Source organism: Lynx canadensis, chromosome B3 (assembly GCF_007474595.2).
Source record: "Lynx canadensis isolate LIC74 chromosome B3, mLynCan4.pri.v2, whole genome shotgun sequence".
Classification (NCBI taxonomy): Eukaryota; Metazoa; Chordata; class Mammalia; order Carnivora; family Felidae; genus Lynx; species Lynx canadensis.
This window is the reverse complement of record NC_044308.2, coordinates 64146344-64170388: the sequence shown is the minus strand read 5'-3', so window position 1 is coordinate 64170388 and position 24045 is coordinate 64146344. Positions and strand designations below refer to the sequence as shown.

The 24045-nt window shown below is 44.9% G+C and overlaps 1 protein-coding gene across 2 annotated transcripts in view; it reads right to left on the bottom strand.

The window, feature by feature from the left end:
* Positions 1-23176, bottom strand: part of RASGRP1 (RAS guanyl releasing protein 1) — an 83770-nt gene extending 60594 nt beyond the window's left edge. Inside the window, exons 1-3 of one of the 2 annotated variants that reach the window (XM_030318533.1) lie at positions 23088-23176; positions 22518-22666; positions 15710-15894 (exon numbers count right to left, since the gene is read on the bottom strand). In XM_030318533.1, coding sequence (XP_030174393.1) covers positions 15710-15894; positions 22518-22579 — 247 coding nt within the window. In that variant the 5' untranslated portion in view covers positions 22580-22666; positions 23088-23176. Of the gene's footprint in view, positions 1-15709; positions 15895-20320; positions 20416-22517; positions 22667-23087 lie in introns of those variants that run through there. The other variant, XM_030318534.1, reaches the window with a different exon arrangement.
* Between the last annotated feature and the right edge of the window lie 869 nt (positions 23177-24045).

Below are 24045 nucleotides of genomic sequence, written 5' to 3'. Positions count from 1 at the left end.
TATTTCTTTCTAGAAACTTTATTGTTTTAACTTTATATTCAAGTCCCAGACTCATCTCAAATTATTTTTAGTATATGGTATGAAATATAGGTAATGGTTTGTTTGTTTTCATGGATATCACTTGTTCTGTCACCATTTGTTGACATTCCTTTTTCCGTTGACTTGCTTTGGTACATTGCCCATATATGTGGATTTATTTCTGGATTCATTATTCTGTTCCACTGATATATTTTTCTTCATGGTCTTGACTGTTGTAGCTTTACAGTTAATCTTGAAATCAGGCACTGTAAAATTTCCAACTTTACTTTTCTTTTTCAGGTTGTTTTGGCCGTCCCAGGTCCTTTCATCTCCATATCAGCTCTAGTTGTGTCACCTGAAACTCTAGTTTTTGTTCCATTTTTTTTTTCCCAGTCTTTTCTGAGATACTGACTTGCCTTCAAATTCACAGATCTTCCATTTCTCAGTATCCAATGGAGTATATTAAGCCCATCTGGTGAATTTTTCCTTTTGGTGTATTTTTCACTTCTAGAATTTCCACTTGATTCCTTTTATTGTTTCCATTTCTCTATTGAGGTTGCCCATCTGTTCACCTTATTTATTTTTAAAGATTTTATTTTTAAGTAATCTCTACCCAAAGTGGGGCTCAAACCCACAACCTTAAGATCAAGAGTATACACTCCACCAACTGAGCCAGCCAGGCACCCCACTCCCCATTCATCTTATTTTAAATCCTTCAACATCTTTATAATAGTTGTCTTAAATTCCTTATATACTAATTCCAACATCTGCATCAACTCAGTTCATTTCTATTAACCTTCTTTCTTCTGGTCATGGGTCATATTTTCCTGCAGTTTGATGTTACACGCTGGACACAGTGGACACAATTCTGAGAATTTGGATCACATTTCTTTGCAGAGGCAGTTAATTTATGGGAACCTCAAACTGATCTTGTCAAGGCTTAGATTTAGGCTTCATTAGGATGGGTCAAGACTAGCTCTTATTCTAGGGCTAGAGTACCTCAACGCCTATGTTGCAATCTTTTTTATGTTTCAACTGAAGGCCCAAAGTGTTCTCTCTCTCCATTCTGGCCAGGTGTAACTGCAGTATTTCTCAGGAGATGAAACTTCTTCTGTCTCACAGACCTCCTTAACTATTTGGTGTCATGGATTCCCACCATGTTTAGTATTTGGCCTAAGACTAAAGGAAACCCCCCCTCCCTAGTACCCAACTCCACCAATGCCAGCCATCCCAGAAGCCCTGAATATACACTGTTTCCTCTGTCAGGTAAGACACTGCTATCTGGGCCCTAGTTCCCTGTACCACAATTTGTAAAGTGCCGCCAAGCAGAGAGCCAAGATGAATTTTGGGTTTACCTTGTGTCTTTTGATTTCATCCACAATTACAAGTCTGTCCTGTCATTCAATACCTGAAAATACCTGCATCACATATGTTGTCCAGTTACATAGTTGTTTACAGAAGGAAAATAATTCCAGTACCCAATATTTAATTACAGCCAAACCTGGAACTTCTTATTTTGATGTTTAATACCTTTACGAATGGGAAGCTTCAGTTGTTTGCTGAAATTTAAATCCATTTACTCTTCGTCCTCTCTTTGCTTAACAGTATCAGGGCATACATATGCCCAACACTGTTAAGTCAGAGAAGAAAGAAAAAGCCACTTATTTGTCTTCTTTTCAGGTGCTGCCATCTTATATCCTCATAGATTCTATTTCTATATCATTTCTTAACTGTTTATCTCCTCTATCCTGTCTCTAACATTCCATTCCTATCTTAAGACCCAGAGACTAAACCTGAATTTAATAACACTTTGTACTCTAGTGTTTGGTCAGGTCTTGGTGCAATAGACAGATATTGTTTTGTATGCCCAGAACATCAGCCTTCCTTTGGGAAACATTACTTCCCCAACTTCACTCATGTGGTTCTAGAGAGAAAGGCTCCATTCTTAAATGACTTCACCCTTGTGACCACAGATCACTGGTTCAAGCAGTAGCCTCAATTGGAACCAATCAAGTTCTTCCCTGGCAATTTTTTCGTTGAACTTGAGGGGGGAAAAATTAAATCTCTAATGGTAAGAGATGCAAGATTTGCAGATGTTAGTGCCATACTTCCTGTCCATGAAGGAAACAAATCTTCACTGAAAGAGAATGATTAACTGCCAAACAGAAGCAAGCCAGTGAGAGAAGAGAAAGAGAACAGATAGAAGAAGGGGAACAGTAAGGGCAGAGAAAGAGACAGAGACATGTTAGTGTCTCCTGATAATGTTCTAGTCCCTAATTTCAGATGTTCCCAAGGCCTCCGTAGGCATCCTATACTCTTCTCGTGCCTTAGTTATATGAAATACTTGCATTCCTTTTAATAAATTCCATAGGATAGTTCATGTTAGATTTCTGTCATTGTTCTAATAGGTTGAAAAATTAAAGAATTGCTTTTTTTGGGTCTTTTTACTGAACAACTATTAATGTAGCTCAAGTTCATGTAAAATTTTAAAATATATATAGCACTATTTCCTATGCTCATGCTTGTCTATCATGATAACATCCTGGTTATTTCTTTGACAAAACCATTCCAGCCACATATCTCCATCTTAGATCTCCAAAATGTGGTTTTGGATCCGTTGGCAGTTTGTATTAATCTGAAAGACTGATTCACTAACATTCGAGTCCACGGCAATAATGATTGCTACTATTTTTGAGTACCTACTGTGTAATGGCATTTTGATAATATTTTCCATAAATGCTTTATTTCTAATAAGAGACCATATTTAATTTTCACCCAAACTAAAACCTTTCATATTTTTCACCCTTACCATCTATCTTGCAGATGAGAAAATGACAGTAAAACAGCCTGCCACAGGCCAGCCTCTGGTGAGTGGCAGAGTCAGGACAGATCCCAAAGACCATGGTGCTATGTGGTCTCCCATGGGTCCCTCTGCAGTCTGCTCACTACCTTGCTGAAATCAGGCTGTGCCAAAGCCATGGCATTTTCCAGATCAAAACTGGCTGTGTGAGGGGTGAGGTGCGGTGGGGAGAGACTACGACATTCTCTCACTTCACTCCAACTCCCACCTCTGATGATGGGGTTGAAGATGAAAGTGTTTGGTTTTATTTTTTGTCTTTCTGGATACAAGAAATTCAACATCTCTATGCTGAATAGAGAACGGGCTGCATGTGATGGGGAAAATCGAGTACGGGACATGAATAAATAATTTCAGTGATATGGAACCAAAGTACCCCATTTTTATTCTTTACTCTCTGCTTCCCTCCTTAACACAAACCTGGTACTCTAGCTCATCATCCAAGAAAGTTAGAACAATACATTCCTTTGAATTTTCTTTAGTTCTTAATCATCTACTTTTCTTAGGTTTGAGAACACTTTTCAAGATCTTATGGAAAATTATATTTATTTCTAAGATTTTTTTTTTAAGTAATCTCTACACCCAATGCTGAGCTCGAACTCACAACCTCAAGAGTTGCATGATCTACCGGCTGGCACCCCAAGATCTTATGGAAAATTATAAGCGTTTACCACAATAGGCAAAACAAGGTGGAGAACTTCTACGGGTTTGGCCAGCTTCAACAACTATCAACACATGGCCAATTTTGGTCCATGTGTACCCCACTCACTTCTCTGTCTCATATTAGTTTAAAACAAATCCCAAATGCGATATTTCAACAGTAACTATTTCAGTATACACTTTTAAGAATAAGGACTCTTAAGAAAAAATGCATTAACATGCCTAAAACAAAATGAATAGTAATTCCCTAACATGAGAATTATCCAGTCAGCATACAAATTTCCAAATACAAATAATCATATACTAACATAATTACCAGTGTATGTGTGTATGTATATGCACATACACACATGCACACAATTTTTAGAAAAAATATTCACACACTATGACTGGGTGAAATTTCCCTTAAGTCTCTCTCAATCCAGAGTTCTTCTCTAGCTTTCTCGCAATTTTGAGGGCACAGTTTCTCAGTTAACTAAAGCTAAGTCCATCTCAGGTAGATATTGGTGGTTTCAGACCAGGTAAGGGGACTCAAAGCCACTGGGGACAGAGAGGGTTGGGGAACCATGGGTATAGTAAGTGTGGGCAGTTTTCCTTTGGGGCTTGAAGCAGGACCAAACAGGTGAAGCCCAGAGTCACGCGCTGAGACCAAGTACTCAGCTTACCCTTGGCATTAACTGAAGGGCCTGGCAGCCAGCAGCATGAGTACCACAACTAAGTTCTGGGAGACAGCACATAGAAGCTGGAGGGACTCACTGTGTGACCTCAACTACCTGGGAGTAGAGGTAAATGGTAAACCCACCAAGGCAGGTTTGGATGGAGTAAATCTGGAACCCATGATGCTAATGAACTGGGGAGTAAGAGGGCAAGGGAGCACGAAAACCCCCCTATATACCTGGCATTAAATAACTGGAGGTAAAACTGACCAAAATGATTAACTGCTCATCAGATTTAAGAACTTTCTGTAGACTGTACTAAAGCCTAACACAACAGACTCATAAATGCTAATGCTGGAATATTTCTTGGCCTCCTAAATGCTGTGGGTGCCCTCTTAAAACTTAGAAAAATGAGTCCTGGATGGTGGTTCAGAGTGATCAGTGAAGGGAAGCCAGACATGGCTACCTTTTCTCCTCCACCCCAGAAATTCCCAGATGACTTCATCTCTGAGCGCTAGACTACTCTGGTTAGCCCATTCTCTCCTTCACTATGAAACTGGCAATCTCTGCTTCTTCCTCCCCCCATCAAGAATAGTGCCTCAATCATCAGTTGATGGACATTTAGGCTCTTTCCATAATTTGGTTATTGTTGAAAGTGATGCTATAAACATTGGGGTACAAGTGCCCCTATGCATCAGCACTTCTGTATCCCTTGGGTAAATTCAGTGATTGTGGTTTATATACACAATGGAATACTACTTGGCAATGAGAAAGAATGAAACATAGCCTTTTGTAGCAACGTGGATGGAACTGGAGAGTGTTATGCTAAGTGAAATAAGTCATACAGAGAAAGACAGATACCATATGTTTTCACTCTTACGTGGATCCTGAGAAACTTAACAAAAGACTATGGGGGAGGGGAAGGAAAAAAAAAAGTTAGACAGGGAGAGCCAAACCAAAAGAGACTCTTAAAAACTGAGAATAAACTGAGGGTTGATGGGGTTGGGAGGGAGGGAGGGGAGGGTGGGTGATGGACATTGAGGAGGGGACCTGTTGGGATGAGCACTGGGTGTTGTATGGAAACCAATTTGACAATAACTTTCATTAAAAAAAAAAAAAAGGATAGTGCCTCAAGTCCTCACTTTTTTTGTCCACTTCAATTAATCATTGGTATCCCTCCAATCCAAACTCCATCCTGGCAGTATCTTCTGCTTCAAGATTTTGGTAAGAACCTCAGCAAGGCCCTTGACCACTCTCTGGAAAAAACCAAAGTACTCAACGTGGCCTATGCCACACCACTGCCCACCACCTCTCTTAGTCTGCAGAAGAATCACAGATGTACCAAACTGTGGCATCTTTGTGTTTCTGCTATGTATCTTTCCCAGTGGCTACTTCTTAAGATTCTCTCAGAAAGTTAATAAAGACAGGAGATTTTTTTCATTGTTTCTGAAAGCAAAGCTTCTCTTCAACAAAAGCCATCTGAGTTTCTCTGTGCATTAAAAAACAAACAAAACAAACCTTCACATCTAGAATTTTAAGCTAATGGAAGCATTTTTTTGTTTCCTTGATTTATCATAACTCTAATCAGTCATGCTTATAGCACTTAGCATTAGAAAGAAATGAGTAGCTACTTTTCTTGATCCTTGTTAGGCTCATTTTACTTGCCAAACAACCTTCAACTTTATGTCCCACATTTGAAGAGATTATGGCAAAACTTTAAAAAAAAATCAATTTGATGATTGAGTAGCAACTTTGTATGCTAGCATACCTCTTTACCAATACTAATATTGGTTTTAAGATAACAATTGTTTAAAATGTGAATTATGGAAAACAAAGAGTTAATAACAGTAAGTCTACCATAGTAAAGTCAACAAGACTACAGTACATGTAAACATGCAAGGAAGAGAATCGAGGGAGATATACCAAACAACGTTCATAGTGCTTATCTTGCTCTTGGTGGTAGAAAGGAGGACTGCAATTTTGTTCTTTTTGCTCATCTGTATTTTCTAAATTTTCTGTAGTGAACATAATTTTTAAAGTTATTAAAATGTGAAAAGTAAATATGAGAGCTAAGTGTCAGATCTTTGTAAATACAAGAACTTATAAAAGGGTGGGGATTAAGTGATAATATGTACCTATAACATATTAATACGAACACCATATTGTTCACAGTAAATACTCAAGTTAACTACTACTAAAATAGTTTAAAAGTCTATATAAGTGGTAAATTTTATGCTTTGTACATTTTATGACAGTAAAAACGTGTAAGAACAATACAGACTCACTCTATATTAATAATTTAGGAAAAAATGGATTTAAATTTGGTTGGTTATCTAAGTCTCCACCCTAAGGGTACTGGCTTCAAATAGAACAAAGAATTTTCTTTAAACAGAGAAATCACTTGTAAAGAACTTTCTTCAAATTCACATTCAACATCATGATCAAGAAGACCTTATGACACCTTCTCCCAGACACTGTCACTTTCAGAAGTCACTTCAACGCCATCATGGCAAGGGGAAACCGAGGCCCTGAGTGACAAAGCGACTGTCCAGACTCTCTGGTTTTAAGCCAATGAGTCTCAGAAACAAAACTGGAGGTTTCTTTTTCTTCAGGAAAAACCTACTGACAAGCTTTCACTGATCATTCACAAGAGTGGGATACAGAACTGTATCATACAATAGATTTATTCAAACTTTGATTAAAATGACAAAGGAGCATTCACTGTATCTGTGTAAAAAGGATATTTTAAAAAAATAATTCCGAGTTAATAAAGCAAAAGATTTTAAACATGTGGTACAATCTAACTACATAAAAATGTAAAATTTTTAGACATTAATATCCCCAAACCAACATAAAATATGAAAATAGGATTGGGGTGGGAGGGATGCCTATAGCAAATGGTATTCAAAGAGCTTTTCATTTAAAAAGCTTTTGCAGGGGTGCCTGGGTGGCTCAGTCGGTTGGACGTCCGACTTCGGCTCAGGTCATGATCTTGCGGTCCGTGAGTTTGAGCCCCGCGTCGGGCTCTGTGCTGACAGCTCAGAGCCCGGAGCCTGTTTCGGATTCTGTATCTCCCTCTCTCTCTGACCCTCCCCCGTTCAAGCTCTGTCTCTCTCTGTCTCAAAAATAAATAAACGTTAAAAAAAATGTTTAAAAAAAAAATAAAAAGCTTTTGCAAACCTCTAATAATAAGAACATTAAACAGCGAGTGATAAAGGGTATGAATAGTTCACAAAACTGGAAATATAGTTGGAAAAGAAACTTATGAAAACATATTCAACAAAAGAACAAAAGCTTGGAGATATATATATATATATATATACACACACACATATATATAAAATAAATACCGATCTACCTATCTATCCAACTACCAATAGCACCTGTTACCACGTAGCGGGAAATGGAGGCAAATGAGTACATAGATGGACTGAGAAACAGAGCATATAACACATGGAGAACGGAGGTCACAAAAGTGAGGTCTGGCTGGTCAGAAATGAGAGACAGCTGAATCATGGGGAATGTTTAGAGGAGGTAAACCAAAAAAGCAAAAATGAAAACAAACAGTTTCAACTTCTGAGTGAGACTGAGTTTTAAAGTTCCACTGTCACTTTAAGAAAAGTTTTCAACTTCAGCCACATTTGATTTTCTTATCTCTAAGCTGAAGTGAACTGTTCCTTTTCTTTGAAGAGCACATGGAGTTGTTGTATATGATTGTTACATGAAGGAAGCCAAAGGATGACAAATTATTATTTCTCCTAATTAGGGGATATAAAATAACATTTCTGGTTTTACCACAGACACTTCGCTATGTAAGTAAACCCTGCAGCTGGGAGTAAGTGCTACGCTCAGAAACCTGTAACAGTGACCTTTCCAGGGACAGGGTTCAACCGGAAGCCCTGATTAGTAACTAGTGTGTGTGAAGCCCTGATTAGTAGACAAACATTTATTCCATGGTATAAATACCCCAAACCCAGGCCAATTTCAAGCAATCAGCATGACTTCACGGATCAGGGTCGGGGAGGAGATGTATATACTACAGCATACCACCGTGTAGCATTCATACCGTGTGGGGACCACAGGCATAACCTCGGGAGAATAGAGAATAATAGTAAAATGTGGTCATGCATTAGGAAATGATGAGTTTTGAGGGTTCTTACCTTCATTTAAAAAAATATTTATTTTTGAGAGAGAGAACGAGAGAGAGACGGAGAATGAGCAGGGAAGGGGCAGACAGAGACACAGACACACACACACACACACACACACACACACACACACACACACACACAGAAACTGAAGCAGGCTCCAGGCTCTGAGCTGTCAGCACAGAGCCTGACATGGGGCTTGAACTCACAAACCGTGAGATCATGACCTGAGTGGAAGCCAGAGGCTTAACCAACTGAGCCACCCAGGAGCCCCTTCATTTTTTAAAATGTTTCTTTATTTTTAAGAGAGAGAGAGAGAACGTGCAGGGGAGAGGCAGGGAGACAGAGAGTCCCAAGCAGGCTCTGTGCTGTTAGCACAGAGCCTGACTTGGGGCTCAAGCTCACAAACTGTGAGATCATGACCTGAGCTGAAACTGAGAGGCAGATGCTCAACTGAGGCCACCCAGGAGGCCCTTCATTTTTTAAAATGTTTATTTTTAAGAGAGAAAGAAAGAGAGGGGGAGGGAGGGAGGGAGAGTGAGTGCAGGGGAGAGGCAGAGACAGAGGGAGACAGAGAATCCCAAGCAGGCTCTGTGCTAACAGCACAGAGCCTGACTCGGGGCTCGAGCTCACAAACCATGAGATCATGACCTGAGCTGAAACTGAGAGTCAGACGCTCAACTGAGGCCACCCAGGTGCCCCTCTTACCTTCGTTTTTAATATAATTTCAGGTTTTTAATGGTGGTTGTGTCTAACAACTGGCTTGAAAACTCCTGGAAATCTAATACTGCTTTTGCAGATTAAGAGCTTCAGCACTGTAACGGCACTAAACCGACTATGGTGCTGGTGAAGCCGGCCTTGCTTAGGCTCTTCGTCTTCCCCTGTTGTCTTCCTCTCTAGGACAACCCCAGCTAGGTGGTAGCCCAAACTACCTGCAGAACAAGCCACCAAATCCAGCAGCTGTAACCGCGCCAGCAGAAGAGGGTGGGTCCCACCACCAGGAGGAGGGCCTGGGGCAGGACCCACACTTCAGACCACCTCCAGTGGCCTCCGCCCAATCACTGCTGTTTCGGTCAACTACTGATTACAGTGCTTTTGCTTTCACATCCTTTCCTGATGTGTTTCCATCATGGACTCAACAACCTTCATGTCAACAAGTGGCCTTAAAACATCTGTTGGCAAAGCGGTACTTTTGGAGAAGTACTTAGATGAAGCACCTCTCCCGTTTCCCAGCATAGCCACGCTCTGTCCTATGGGGGACAAGCATACAACGGGGTCCAGGGCCCTAAGCACTCCAGTAAACTGGTCTGAGCATGGCTTAAAGGCAGAAATGCAGGCGAGGAATGCTGCCTTTGAGTGCAAAGAACCAAACTGTAGTTGTAAGGAACACCCACGCTGTCTATTTCCGCGGCCAAACCGCTGACAGGCAGGAAGTTTGGAAGGAAGTTGGCACAGTTGAGAAGGGATAGCAAGTGTGCTGTAGGACAGTATTTCTCACCATCAGTTCGTGGGTCACCTCCATCAAAACCACAGCGACTGCTGGCTGAATGAAAATCTCTGGAGTTGACCCTCAGGAATCTAAATGCACACACCCCACCCCTGATGATTACTGTTCATGTTCAAGTGGGAGAACCTCTGGTAGAGTAGAAAGAACAAGAGCGTCGGAGACAAGATGACCACAGTTCAGATCCCAGCGGCTCTCCAACTAATGAACTGGGCCAAGTTCCCCAGGTTATGTGACACCCCGAGCTCCCACTCCCTATTAATTAGGATTGTTGTAAAGATTGATGGGCCCAGTTCAGGTAAACGCACAGTACCCTACAGCCCACAAGAAGTAAGTGTTCAACCAACGTCAGTTCACCGTCTATGTCTCCCAGTGGTAACCCTCATCTCTCTGGACAGAGGGAAGCCTGCCGTCAACACCACCAGGCAGGAGAGACAGATTCGAGTGACGGGGGTTTCCTATCTCCTTCTTTCTTGAGCCTGGCAGTCACTGTACCTCACACCCATGAGAGGCGTACACACCAGGCTGGGCACTGGGTGATGCCAACCTGTCGAAGATGCAGCAAAGGTACTGCTTGGAATAAATAGCATCTGGATCACAGGATGTGAATTCGCTCCAGAGGGGTAACGACAGGCACGCCCTGGAGCTGTTCTGATGCCTAGAAGCCCTAGAACGTGGGTGTCCCAAGGACCATCCTTTGTATGTGACACCCAAGCACCTGCGGGTTCCACTGAGGAGGCTACTGGGTCACCTTGGGTCTTCTTCACAAAGGGCCTATGTTCGACAATGGACATGGTTTTCAGTCCCTTCTTGACACTACACTTGGCTTTGTTCCTTGGAGTTGCCCATCCTTGGGTCTGAGTGCCCTTCGATATCATGGCCCTTGGCTTCTGGTCTTGTGTTCCTGTTGCCTCTGGACACCTCACTGTGGTGCACAGCCTGTAACCTGCAGAGTGGTGAGAAATCCCTAGCCTTCCCTTTGCCACAGAGGGAACTGTGTGTGGTCCCAAAAAGTGTGTGTTTGCCTTTTTTGGCTCCAATTTTTAAAAGTGGGTGTAGGGGCGCCTGGGTGGCGCAGTCGGTTGAGCGTCCAACTTCAGCCAGGTCACGATCTCGCGGTCCGGGAGTTCGAGCCCCGCGTCAGGCTCTGGGCTGACGGCTCGGAGCCTGGAGCCTGTTTCCGATTCTGTGTCTCCCTCTCTCTCTGCCCCTCCCCCGTTCATGCTCTGTCTCTCTCTGTCCCAAAAATAAATAAACGTTGAAAAAAAATTTAAAAGTGGGTGTAGTATTTTGCCCTTAACAAGCTGAGGTCTATAAAATACGTCTAACATCTAAGTGTTCCGTGCTGCAGAAAATATACCTATTAGTTTGGGAGGCCTTTGTATAGCATTAGCACAATACCTATGGGAAATTTTAATTAACACTTTGCTCAAGATAGAATTTCAGGCAGACATATATATGTGGGGTCCAATGAACAGTCCTCATATTGAATGAGTTTAACTTCTAATCTGGGGGAGACCAGGCCTGCAGAAGGTGGGCACAGGGTTCAGGCATGTCCCGTGTGGCATGCAGGTATCCTGTGCATGAAGAGGGGCCTTCCTGGGAGAGGGGTCTGAGCGAGCCCCAGCTCAGGCTGCTGGGGACAGAGGAAAAAGCACTCGAGCAGCATGTTTTCTCTCTAGACTGAGGGCACGAGGCAAATTGCGTCAATTCTCAGAGGCCCAATTTATTTTCTCATTTGTCCAGGGGAGACAATACAACCTGACCCTCCAATTTCAGAGCTGTTTTGAGTTTAAAAGAAAACCAATACATATGGAGCTCCAATAAAAAATAAACAACGCTCTATAAATATAAAGGTATCAGCTAAGCTGCGTTTCCCTTCACACTGACAGGTACGACAGAGACGCTGAATGTCCGCCTACACCCCACCTGGGAGCAGGAGGGTTCCTTGCTGAGGGTCCCTTTCTGGGACACGTTCACAGCTTTCTTTCTGATGCTGCTGAAAGTTGTCTGGCATTCAGAAGGGAACAAGGGAAGTTTTGTGAATTTGGACATGAGAAGCCTTCCGTTTGGCCCCAAATGCTGGCAGCCCTCTTAAAAAGTGAAAACATTAAAAACCAGATGATCTCATAGGTCTTTTCTACCCCTGAAACAGATGGTGTGATTCACATACGTTTGACATAAATGTACCAGGTTGTGATGATTTGCCTCATTATGCTCAGCTGAAGAGTGGATTAACGGGCAATAATTTGCTGAGAATGTAAAGCATGACCTCCAATTAAAACAGAAGGTGGGAGTGGGTTGTCTCATGGTTAAAGCAATGAACTATGACTCAAGGCTCTGAGTTTCTAATCACAGATCTGTAACCCTGTATGTGACAATAGGAGGCTTGCTGTGAGACCTTCAAGACTACCCTTAATATGTATGTGCTGGTCACCCATCCTTAAAAGCACTGTCATAAGTCCTCTCTCTGAGAACAGTGTGGGTGGTAATTAATGGTTAATAACACTAAAGAGAGAGGCATCAGTAAAGATGCTAAATCCAAATGTCTATGATACCTTAGTGAGTATTCAGGCTATTACCTAGAGATGCTAGAAATATGCAAGTTCCACAGTTTCCAGAAGGTCTCTCTGTTGCTTTTCCCCCTTCAAGTCAACCATCTACCCCATCCAGCACTGCGCAACAGACTTTCTGCCATACATGACGGAAATATTTTGTTTACTCTGTTCAGCAGCAGCTACCACTTGCAGATACTGAGCACTTGAAATATGCCGGGTGAGGCTGAGGAACTACATTTTACATTTACTTTAATTTTAATTAGTTGAAATGTATATGTAAAAAGCCAGATCTGGCTAATAGCAACCATACTGCACCATACTGCTTTAGCTAATTCAAACCTCCTGAAAGCATCTGCATGAAGGTGCGGCTGAAAAGGTAGTAGAAATTAACTAATTAGTCTTTATGCTCAAAACAGGTGTTTTTTCCTTTTTTTTTCTCCCCCCAAGTTGGTGGGAGAGTGGCTGCAACCAGAGTCTGAAGTGCAAGATTACGAAAACCAAACCAATAATAGTCTCCCCACATGTCTGTACCATTTCCCTCTCTTTTCACAGGCATTAAAATGATAAGACATCTCAACTCATTAACAAAAAACTAAGCTAGACTGCTTTCTTCTAAAGCAAAACTTTCCGATACAAACATGGGAAAATAACTAGTAAGAAGAGGTTCAAGAGAAACAGAAGGCTCACTCTGTACTATTTTCAGATCACCTCCGAGGAGACCTCCAGAAGCACCGGCAGGCACTCTGCCACGGATTATTCTTTGTCAAGAGCTGCTCATGATCCCCAGCTCTGCTCACCTCTGTTGTTCGAACTCCGCTCCCCTCCCCTCCCTGGCGACACATGGTCACGATACCCCATGAGTGAAAATCACGTGCTGTCTCCCACTCCCTCCAGACGTAGCATGTCTTTTCTTTTCCACCTCTTTCATATAAATTCTGTGGCAGGAAACCGTGCATGCATACTATGCAAAACTTTGAGATCTTACTTACCCACCTTCCCCCTGCAATCCCATGGCCAAAGAGGAGTTTGAACAGTGGCTGTTCTCCCTAATCCATCCTTACCCTTGAAATGAACTTTCTCAAAACTCCACATGTATAAAGAATGTATTCTTCCTACATGCCTTAGATTATTTCCCTGCCTTGTGTATCTATCTTTTTTCCCTCGAAAGGTGCATTTCTCAGGTATTCTAAGCTCTGATACTGGAACAGGGGTCTGGTCACAGTAATTCTCCTTGTGCACTGCCTAGCCTGTGTCTGTTGCCATTATGGGCTTAATCAATGCTTCCTCAGGGTGGATAAGACTCTTGGACTCTATGGGATTTTTAAAGCTTTTGGGTTTTAAGGTACTTTTTTCAGTTCAACATATTCCAGAAAACAATACATCTTTTGCCCCTGTAGGATTTGTTGAGGGGAGTGGATTAGGCTTGGTTCTTTTGGGGAAGGACTTTAGAACCGGTCATCTATTTCTCAGGTAGATGTCATGATTATTGGAAGGTTAGGAAAACAGCTTTGACCTCAGCCAGCAGTTGCCTGATTGGCACAAGAGGAAGAAAGTTAGTGATAAATACATTCCCGGTCCCCATTTTCTCAAAAGTGAAATGGAAAAAGAATAAACATCCTTATTCCTGAAACAGCAACAGTGCCCTGCAAAAAGACTGGTATGTAGGACTACCAAGACTGCGTGAGGAACTTTGCAGCTCATTCCAGTTGGGAGCCAGTTGAAAGTAAGACCCAGAAAGAACAATGGCTCCTCACAGCCACCTGCCCACTAGATTCCACCTGACTTCTAGGTTCACCTCCTTGCCCATGTATTTTCTAAGATTATTTTAAAACAGACAATCATTCATTCCACTCCCCGTGTCATTCTTAACTGAAAAATTAGAGTGTAAATACATACAGATTTAATTAAAATTTGAGGCTCACCTAGTAATAATAAAAGTGCTCCCTCTTTTCCAAGTTAAAAAGCCTACAACAATAATGTAGTGTTCTCAAAGTGAGTACGTGGGTCAGCTACATCAGCATCACCTGGGAACCTGTTAGAAATGTAAATCCTTGCGCACCACCCCAGGTCCACTGGAGGAGAACCTCTGGGGGCAGGGCCCAGCAATCTGTGTTCATAAAAAAGATAACCTCCGTGTGATTCTGCACCAACATGTGAGAACTGCTGCTTTAAACCAATGTGGAAATCATCAGAACTACTCAATTTTGTACTTGAAGTGTACTAAACAAGTATCCCTAAGATGTCAAATCTTTCCCGATTCCATAAATAAGGTCTGGCCCAACGGTAAACATGTCCAGCCAAGAATCCCTAGTTCTGAATTCTAACTGATTTGTGTGTTGTGCTGCCTGGGATCGGGTCGAGCCTCCCCTACATCCCCCAGGAGGCTCCACGAGGGTCTGAGATGGGCAGGCACTTCTGAGCTGAGCCACCTGTGCTCATCTGCTTCCCGGTGGGAGACGCAGGGGTTCAAAGGGGGCACAGAGGGGGGGAACAGTGATGCTGGAAATCTATGAATTTTCCATCGATTTTAATAATTCCTTTTTTGAGGGGAACCAATATATAGTATTTTTCAATCACTATTTCACAAATCACAATCCAAAAAAAGACAGTGCTTATAAGATTTTTTTTTAAAAAATGGGCATCTTTGCAGATAACCGCTCGTGAGCTGTATGAAACCGTGCACCCTTCAGGCTGAGAATGGTGATGACAGAGGGCAGCATTCTAGAGAATTCATGGTCCATGTGTGTGTCTGCTTACCCCCCGCCCAGATCCCTGACCCCCAATCACAAATACTTCCTAACCAGTATCTTCCAGTCACAGACATTCTGGCTTTAAATCCTGTCCTTTCCTAGTCCCTCACAACTACCCTCCAATTGTAAGGGGGATTATTACACTCTATCATCTACATGATCCAAAGGCTTTCAAATTTCTGTTTGATAACAGTGTTTGCTCACGTAACCTTGTCTTTGTGTGCCCTACGAACACAAGGGCAGAAGAATGTCAAAGCACCAGAGGCACAGTAGCATTTTATGAGATTTCTCATCACAGGAACAACCTCCATCCTAAGAGAAATGGAAATGCAAACTCTCCTCCGTAACTTTTCTCACTTGAAATCACGCCTCTCATCACGACCTATTACACCCACACAGTCATGTGCCATAGGCACTGCACACGGTCTCCAACATTTCAAAGGCTCAAAAGATATTTTTAAAGCCAAAATACAATCTAGGTTGCTATTCCACAAAGCAACTTTTTAAGGAAGAACAAAGTAATAGATTCTTATGCATGTGGGTAGTTAGCGAACTCACCAAAAGATTGAATGCAGCTGTCGATGAGATCGTCCAGGCTGGCTCCTTTGGCTAAATGTCCCAGAGACACCATCATGCGGAACTGGGTGATCTGGGCCAGGCTGGGATGAGAAGGGAAGGGGCTGCTGGCTGACTTCGCCTCTAGTTTTGCTTTAGTGGCAGCTCTGCAGCCATGAGAAGGTTTCCTGGGGAAAGAGGGGAGGCAGTGAGTGCAAGCCAAGCAGCCAGGGGACAGACAGACTGGCAGCTCCAAGCTCTGAAGGCAGACTGGGCAGGAAAGGAGTAGAGATAAGACAATTAATCCTGAGAGTTGGGCTGATAGAAGACATACCCCTCCCACTTGGCAAATGCACCAAACGGACTGGTTGGCTGTTAAAGAGACATCTCCCAAGCAAATAATAAGGTGAGATTTCAGGGCTGCAACGAGGGCTCTTCAGTCTGGGATTAGAATTGCTTTGGCGTGCTGGCTCTGGCTCCTGAACCAGAGAGGCAAAGGCCAGGCCATGTAGGTAGTCCTTAGCTCCTACCAATATTTTAGCTGGAAGTCCACTGACTTGGGTCTGAAGCATTGTTTTATTTGGTCTCATCTTCAACCAAATTCATTCATCTTGAGCAATACCGGAGATGCTGCAGAAGGTCAGGTGGCCTCAAAAACACCTCTGAACTTTAGGGGAGAAGTCAAAGACTAAGGACCCATGTGCAAGGGAGAGGATTTACAGTGGAGGTGTTCAGATTTTCAGCTAATCTTGCCTTTCTCACAAATCTTGAAGATTCCGTTTTCCATTGTTGATAATACTGGCAATCATTATATGTCAGTTTTTGCCACTAAATATTATCATTCTATCAAGTCCTTAATTGGGGAATACTGATTTAAAAAAAAAAAAAAGCAGAGCTTATGTGAGCTTTATTTCAGAACTGAATGTAAAAGGAGAAGTCTGGATCTGGAAATGGCTTAGGAATCCAACAGGTCACCTATGTTCTCTCTCACTTAGCTTCTGTCTTTGGTCATGACCTCATCAGTACAGGTCAAGTTGTTTGCAAAATGATGAAGTATTTTACTTTCTTTCCTATTTAAACACACAGATGCATATCTATAATCTTTTCAGGTTTAATAGTGATGGGTGTCGTTGCTGGTTAACTTCTTTGAACATATAATTAATTCTGTGGCTTTGGTTATTTCAGAGTTTACGACCGAAGAGGAGACAAAAAAATTTGTACCTCAGATCCATAACTTTAGCTATTCACTATATATTTTGCTAAACACGTAAGGGCATTAGTTAATAAGTACTTATTTTATTAGTAAGACACTGTGATAGGCCAGAGGGGAAGGGGACTGGAGTGAGACAGTCTATGTGAGGTACTCTGTAAACTGTAAGACATACTCCTTACATTAGTTATTGCTGCTGTTGTAGAAAGGTAAACTAGACGTTCCTTAATTCAAAAATCTAGTTGGAGAACCAGACCTACACCATGAAAAGACAGCTCTATAAATCTTAAGTGTCCTGTGGGTGTCAAGCATAAGAAGCGTGATGTTCTCAGAAGAGAGAGAACCGGTTCCAGGTGGAGTGTTGGGGGAAGCTGCTCCAGTAAGATATAATCTCATCCCCCAGAAGGGGCTGAAATGCTTTGATCAAAATGAAATGCTGGGGGCACACATGGATTCTCTGCTAAAAGAGAGTGTACTGAACTACGGGCCACCCGGTACGCAGCCAGACTAGTGGAGGGAAGACCATGCCCTCTGATCTGTTTCAAACTAGCTCCATGGCGCTGGTCCGGCAGTGACCACTGGACTCTGCTTTTGGCCTGGGGTGGGCCCAGTGAAATTGCATCAACAACTGGCTACCCAGAATCTACTAACCCAAGGAAGTGATTTCTGAAAGATCAAGTTGGTGTTACAGGACTTAAGTTTCTGACCATGACTGATTTTTATCCAGGCCCTGTGATAACCCCAGGATCAGATCAGTATCTGAAATCAAGAGAAAGTAATAATGACCATAATGAACTTAGCACCTATGATATCACATGCACTGTACTGGGAGGTTTAAATGATTTTTAAAGCCTATACCCCAGAAAGAGATCACCTCCATTACATGAAGTTGAAACTGAATCTAAAAGCTGCTAAATGACATAGCCACGGCTGTACAGCTCCTATGTGCTAGATCTGGGATTTGTACCTGATGCCTCTCTGGCTTTATTTGATAAGTATTTACTGTGCTTGGGACCATACAACTTTCACTACATTAGAATTAGAAGGAGACTGCCACAGAGAGGCTGAAAAGTTTAAGACTCAAAAATCATCCAAAAGCATAGCTGATAACATAAAGTCTCCACCTCATACCCTCCTGTGGGCCCCTGGAACAGTCTTCAGAGCTGGGCAGGCTCTTGATGGTCACGTTCCAAACTTTCATATACATATGTGGAGGTCCAGGCTCAGAAAGGCAATGCCACTGGAGCAGAGGCTGGTAGAAGCCGGGCCTCCTGCGCCCCATGCTTTGTTCGCCGGCTAGGCTCCCTTCCCCTCCTATAAGTACAGACAACTCTCTAAACCTGGTGCTCATTGTCCAGTGTTGGAAACACTTCTGCCTCCGTTGCTGCCTTTCCACCACGAAGACCCCCACCAAGGCAAAGGCGGGAAAGATGAAAACGAAGTCCTTCTCAAGAGAAGTCTTTTTCTCTTAGGCCTTCCAAAGAGAGGCGGCCACTGGACTCAACCACAGGCCACAGGCCCTATCTCCATATACAGCTCTTTCCCCTGGGGCTGGGAGGTGTTAATCTCTGTCTCTCAACTGTGGGATCCAGGAAACATTCCATTTTCTCTCTCGGTTGGTGGCATCGACCACTGAGGATTCTGAAAAGTGCGCTGGCTCTAATTCTGGTAATGCTCCCTAATGTCAGCCGTAGGGGAAACCACTTTGGCTCACAAGGTGATTCTTAGAGGCAGATGTTTTTATCAGAACTAAGAGGGAACTAAGGGTAGATCCACACAGAAAGAAAAAGAGTGTGAAGGGAGTATTTAGGGTAGGGGGAAGGGAAGGTGAGAAATGTAATCTGGGAGAATGGAGGCCAAAGAGACGCACAGTTTGGGCCCAAGACACCAGGGAGAAGAGATGCTACTAAAAACCACACTGCATCCCGAGAGGTCTGGGAAGATAGGGTTATCTGCGCCATAAAGTAGGAAACTCGGCTCTTTGGCTGCTGTCTCTTGACTGCTGCTTCCTGACAAACCTTCAAACCACTCGGTCTTCTGGTGAAAGGTCTACAGATAAGGATGTACAAAATGTTTCATTATAGGTAGATCAAAGAGTATTTAAAAATCATAGAAAGAATACTCTAAGTCTCCAAAGGCATATTTTTAAAGGACTGGAGCCAAATGTTCCCATGTAAATTAAAACATAAAATAAAAAAATAAGGCCAGAGAGAAACACATTAACTTGAAGGGGTTTTCTGAGAACTATGAGTGGCCAAGGCTGCATGGAATTTGCCTCAGGAAGCAAGGAGGCGGTGGAAACTCTGACCTGGCTCAGGTGAAATCCTCTCCAGCACAGGTGCCTCAGCAGAGGGCACACACTTTCAGGTTGAACTTTTTAGGAAAACTAGCCAAGAAGAGTGAGTTAAGCGATGAAACGGAGGAATGAGAACACAGACTTCCACAACTTTCTCTGCAGAAGATGGCTTTGGTTGGCTTCTGGTTAGGATTCTTTCCAGTCCTGTCCTCTCCCTCAGCCCTCTAATGTATACTCAATTTAACTTACAGACACCCCTCCCCTCAATCTAGGGAAGGTGCAGGGCTGCACCCCGGGGCAAACACCGTCAGGGTGTCCGAGTGCAGAAAGGGCCAAGAACCTTCGGCTCCAAAAAGTCCAGCAGAGCAAAGCTTCCTGCCTCTCGCGGGCATGTCTGTGCGGGCCGGTCACACTAGAGTCCACGTGGAGGAAGTTGGGAAGAGCGCACTGGCGTGCTGTGCCCAGACCCTCCCTGCTCTAAGGGGGCACACTCAAAGTTGCCTGCCACCCCCCCACCCCCCAGGCCTCGTTCCCCTGCCAAAAGACTTTGCACTACCACACTAACTTCATCTTCGAGACGCTCCTAACACATCTCTCTAGAATCGCAGTGGGGGTGGAGGGGCGCACAGTTTCCACCCAGAAGGCTGTATGTTTCAGGGACCGCCACTCGCTCCCTGCAAACGGCCGCTGGCCTTTCCGGGCCCTGCCCCGGATCCGCAGGGCACGGAGAGGCCGGCAGGTGGCGCTGCCGGAGCCCCGGGACCGCAGCAGGTGCGGGTGGTACGGAAAGTCCGCGAGTGGGAGAGACCCAGGTGCCGGACGCCGGGGAGCCGGGACGGGGTGGGGAGGGCCGTCGGTGCAACTCCGGAGCTCGTGGCGCGCACGACCCAGCTCCCCGCCCCTCTTGCCCGGTCGCCCGCTTCCCCGGACTTGAGCCGAGACCCTGGCCTGCCGCCGCCCGGACCCCGGGTCAGCAACTTCCCGTAGAAGGAGGCACCCATGTCGCCCGCCCCACTCACCCCCTCCCCCCGCCCCCTGAGAGGGCTCGCGGGGTCGCCCGCCCCAAGGAAGGAAGACGGCGCCGCCGAGGCCCCGGGCCCCTACTCACCTCGGAGCCTCTCTCGCCTTGCCCAGGGTGCCCATGGCCGCGGCCGGCGCTCCCGCGGCCGCCTCACCTAGCGCGGCGGGACGGGCTCGGCGGGGCGCGGCGCATCGCCACCGCCGCCGCCGCCTGCCGGGCCCCTCCGCCCCCGGCCGCCCACACGCCGCTCTCGCAGCCGGCGAGCCCGCCCGAGGCGCACCCGCAGGCACAAAGTTTCTGTGAGCGCGCCCTCTCGCCCTCACGCGCGCGCGCACTCTCTCGCCCGCACCAACCACCTGACACGCGCTGATGCTATCGGTGTAGGAAATGTGTGGCGCTCTCGGGCTGCTCTCCGAAGCCCGCCCCCATCCAGCGCGAGCGCCCCGCGGCGCAGCCCGCCGCTCCCGGCCCCCGGGTCAAGTCTGGAGGGGAGCCGAGGGCTGGGGAAGCTCCGGGGGCACCGCGGGGGAGGTGCGAGCCCGGCGGCGCGCTGGGGCCCCCGCCCCCGCATTCCAGTCCGGCCTCGCGGAGGACCCCAGGGCCCTTCGCAGGCCCCCTTGTACGTGTCAGAGGGCAGCCGGGGCGGGGTAAGGAACTAACGCTCAGGTGTGGATCTGCCTTAGCCCGCGCCTCCCGGGCCTTCTTGGTAGCAATTTGCGGGACTTTGGCCGGAGATTGGCGCCCTGCACTCCCGCGGGAGGCGGCGGGAGCGGAGGTGCGCTCCAGAAGTGTGATCCGTATTTGGCGGGAGACGGCTGGCCGCCTGGCGACTGTGGGTGTGGGAGATGCGGGGAGTGGAGGCGGGGGGGCAGGGGGGCGGGGGGGAAGAACTTTCTTACAGCGGACCGAGCCAGGAATGGCGGCCTAGCTCTGCTTGTCCAAAAGATAGTGATGGTAACAGTAGCTAACTGATGGAATGCGTTGTGCTAAAGTGCTTTCTATACGTTGCCTCGTTTAAGCCATCCCCCCAAATCCCAAGAAGTCACTGTTTTCGAGATGAGAGGACATGGAGAATAAGATGCCTCCCACCACACGACTGGTAAACAGCAGAGAGAACTGGGACCTGGGCTGAGATCTGTCTCACTCCCTGTAATCGCTGATGGGCTGTCCTAATAACACACCCATTATCATCGTTACATGCCTTAACTCCAGCCACAATAATAGGTTTCTTCCCAGCCATAATGTTGTGGACCTTAAAGTCTCCCTCTGTGATGTCATTTCTATATTTCTTCATGTTTATATGCCAAAAGAAAAGCTTACAAAGGCATATAACCTACAGAAAGAAGTGAGTGAAACGAAAAGTGAAAAATAAGGCATATAAAATGGAGCCAGAAGTGAAAGTCGTGTTTTTGTTTTTTTGTTTTTTTAACGCACCACATAGATCTCCATGCACTTGGTTACAACTGGGACCAAAATTTGTCTCCCAGATTTCTAGTAGTCATGTTCAAAAGGGAGCTTGATCTAGAATAAAATTTCTGTCACGTGCAAGACAAAAAAAATTACTCAAGAGAGTATCAACTCTTCTTAATAGTAAGACCACAAAGAAATTTCTCCAGAGAATCATCATAAACATTGGGTCACAGCCAAGGTGTCCTCAGTCCAAGCCATGTATATAGAAGGAGCATGTGGATATTTATTAAATATTACATTATGGCAGTTTTCTAGACTATATGGCATATGCACATGTATATATGCTAAATGGATAAACATACCTTTATGTAAATGAAAAATTATATGTAAATATGTGTTCATATCCACATCTATAGATAAATATGCTGTTTGGTGTATACACACAATACTGTGTATCGTGTATATATTTGGCGTATACACACATGTAGGCAGTTGCACACACCTGAACACCAGAGTCCGTTACGTATAGAAGTATAGAAATTATTAGTGATTCAGTCAGTAAGCAAGTCTTGCTGAGTTTACTGAAGAAAGAGGCCTGCTTCTGCCTGGGAAGCGTCTTTATCTCTGGCTTCCTGAGAGTGCTGCACTCCACCTGCACCTGACTGTGTCTGAACCCACCTGAGTTCTTTGATGAGGCTTTCTGGTCATTTCTACTTAAACAATTTATCTTTTCTAAACATGTAAAAAATTAGAAGTGAGCTCTATCTCTTTATTCATCTTCTGCTATGTGGTTAGTCTCCCTGGTGTTGTGTGAGGCACCTCTGACCTCAAGAACAAAGTTCTCCATTTCTCTGGTCCTGTCTTCTTCTCCTACCTCTCGGATGGGCTGTAGCCAATACCAACTGTAGTCGTTGAGAGAGGTTGGGGCTCCGTCATTCTTCCTCTGTTCAATCAGGTGTTCTTAACTGATGTCCATGGACCTTTACTTGGCTTTTTTGGTGGGTATGTGCAAAGCCTCTGAAACTAAAAACACCAGTTTTCATCAGATTTTCTAAATGATACATTACTCAAATTAGGCGTTTTTATTTTCTTCCATGACTTCAACAGGACCCATGTGACTTTCAGTCTGAATATTCGACCTTGATGTCTAACATTCACACTCACATTTCCAACTGGTCACCTCTTTTCATTGTCCCAGAGGCCATCTCCATGGCGACACGTTGATCTCAGCCCCCATTATCTCTGAATCTGGACATGCGTCATAGACTCATAATTGGCTTCCCTACTTACAGAACCTCCTTTTCTCTGATCCTTCTTTCATATTGCTTTCAGAGTTACCTGATCACGTCATTAGTCTGCTTCCAAACCACTAAGGGATCCCGAGTTGGCTACAGAATAAAGTGCAAACTTGTTAATGGTGTGTGTCTCCACAACCGGACCTTACCTGTCCAGCCTAGCCTCTAGCCATGCCTTCCCAGGCACCTGACCTCTTAGGCGGCACCTCCGTCACTCCTGGTAATGCTGTGCCCTGTGTTCTTACAAGCCTTGGTGCTTTTGCTTGTGAACTTCCTTCCGCCTGCCGTCTCTTTTCACCTGGTAAACACACAAAGGCACAGCTACACCATATGCATGTCAAACTGTCAAGTCACCCTAGAGAGGATATACAGGGCCACCTCCCAGGTACAGAGGGGTACAAACCATTCGCAGTCTGCCTAGTTGTCCTTGGAGAACCTATGGCCACCACAGCTCCCACTTTCTCTGTTGCTGAACATTCATCCGTTTAAGATGTATTCACTGGTTGCCAACTTTGTGTCAGATGCTGTCCGTGGCCTTGAGAATTTGGTAGAGAACGAGACAGATGAGATCCCTGTTCATGCAAGCTCACTAATCCAACAGACAGACAGTAACCAAGTCAACAAATGAACAAATGCACCACGATTTTACACTCTGACTTCCAGGAGCTGCCCCTTCAGAGTCTGGTTACCCCTGTGCTGCTGGGGACACTACAAGGTGTCCCAGTGGAGGCCCCACATGCAACTGAGAGGACAAAGCTGCCACAGCTCCAGAGAGGAGCGAAGAGGGATGGAGAGGGAAGGGAAGGAGCCGATGCGGCATCACGCTTTACTCTCCTGCTGAGTGCTGCTCCTGTTTCTGAGGCACAGAGAATTGGCCTCATTATTTTGTTATGGTGCTGCTGTCCCGTGCAGCAGCACACCAGACACTGCGTTCCTGCTGCCGCTCACCTTGGACCAAGGCTGCAGGAATTACCCACACGAGAAGCAGCCCCTCTTGCTTCGTGCCTATAGACTGGGGGCTTGTGTGGGACCCCTGCTCATTTCTTGGTCCTCGGCATCCTCTCATGGATGCAGAGTCCTGCCTCCCTGGGAGCCTCTCTGTCTATG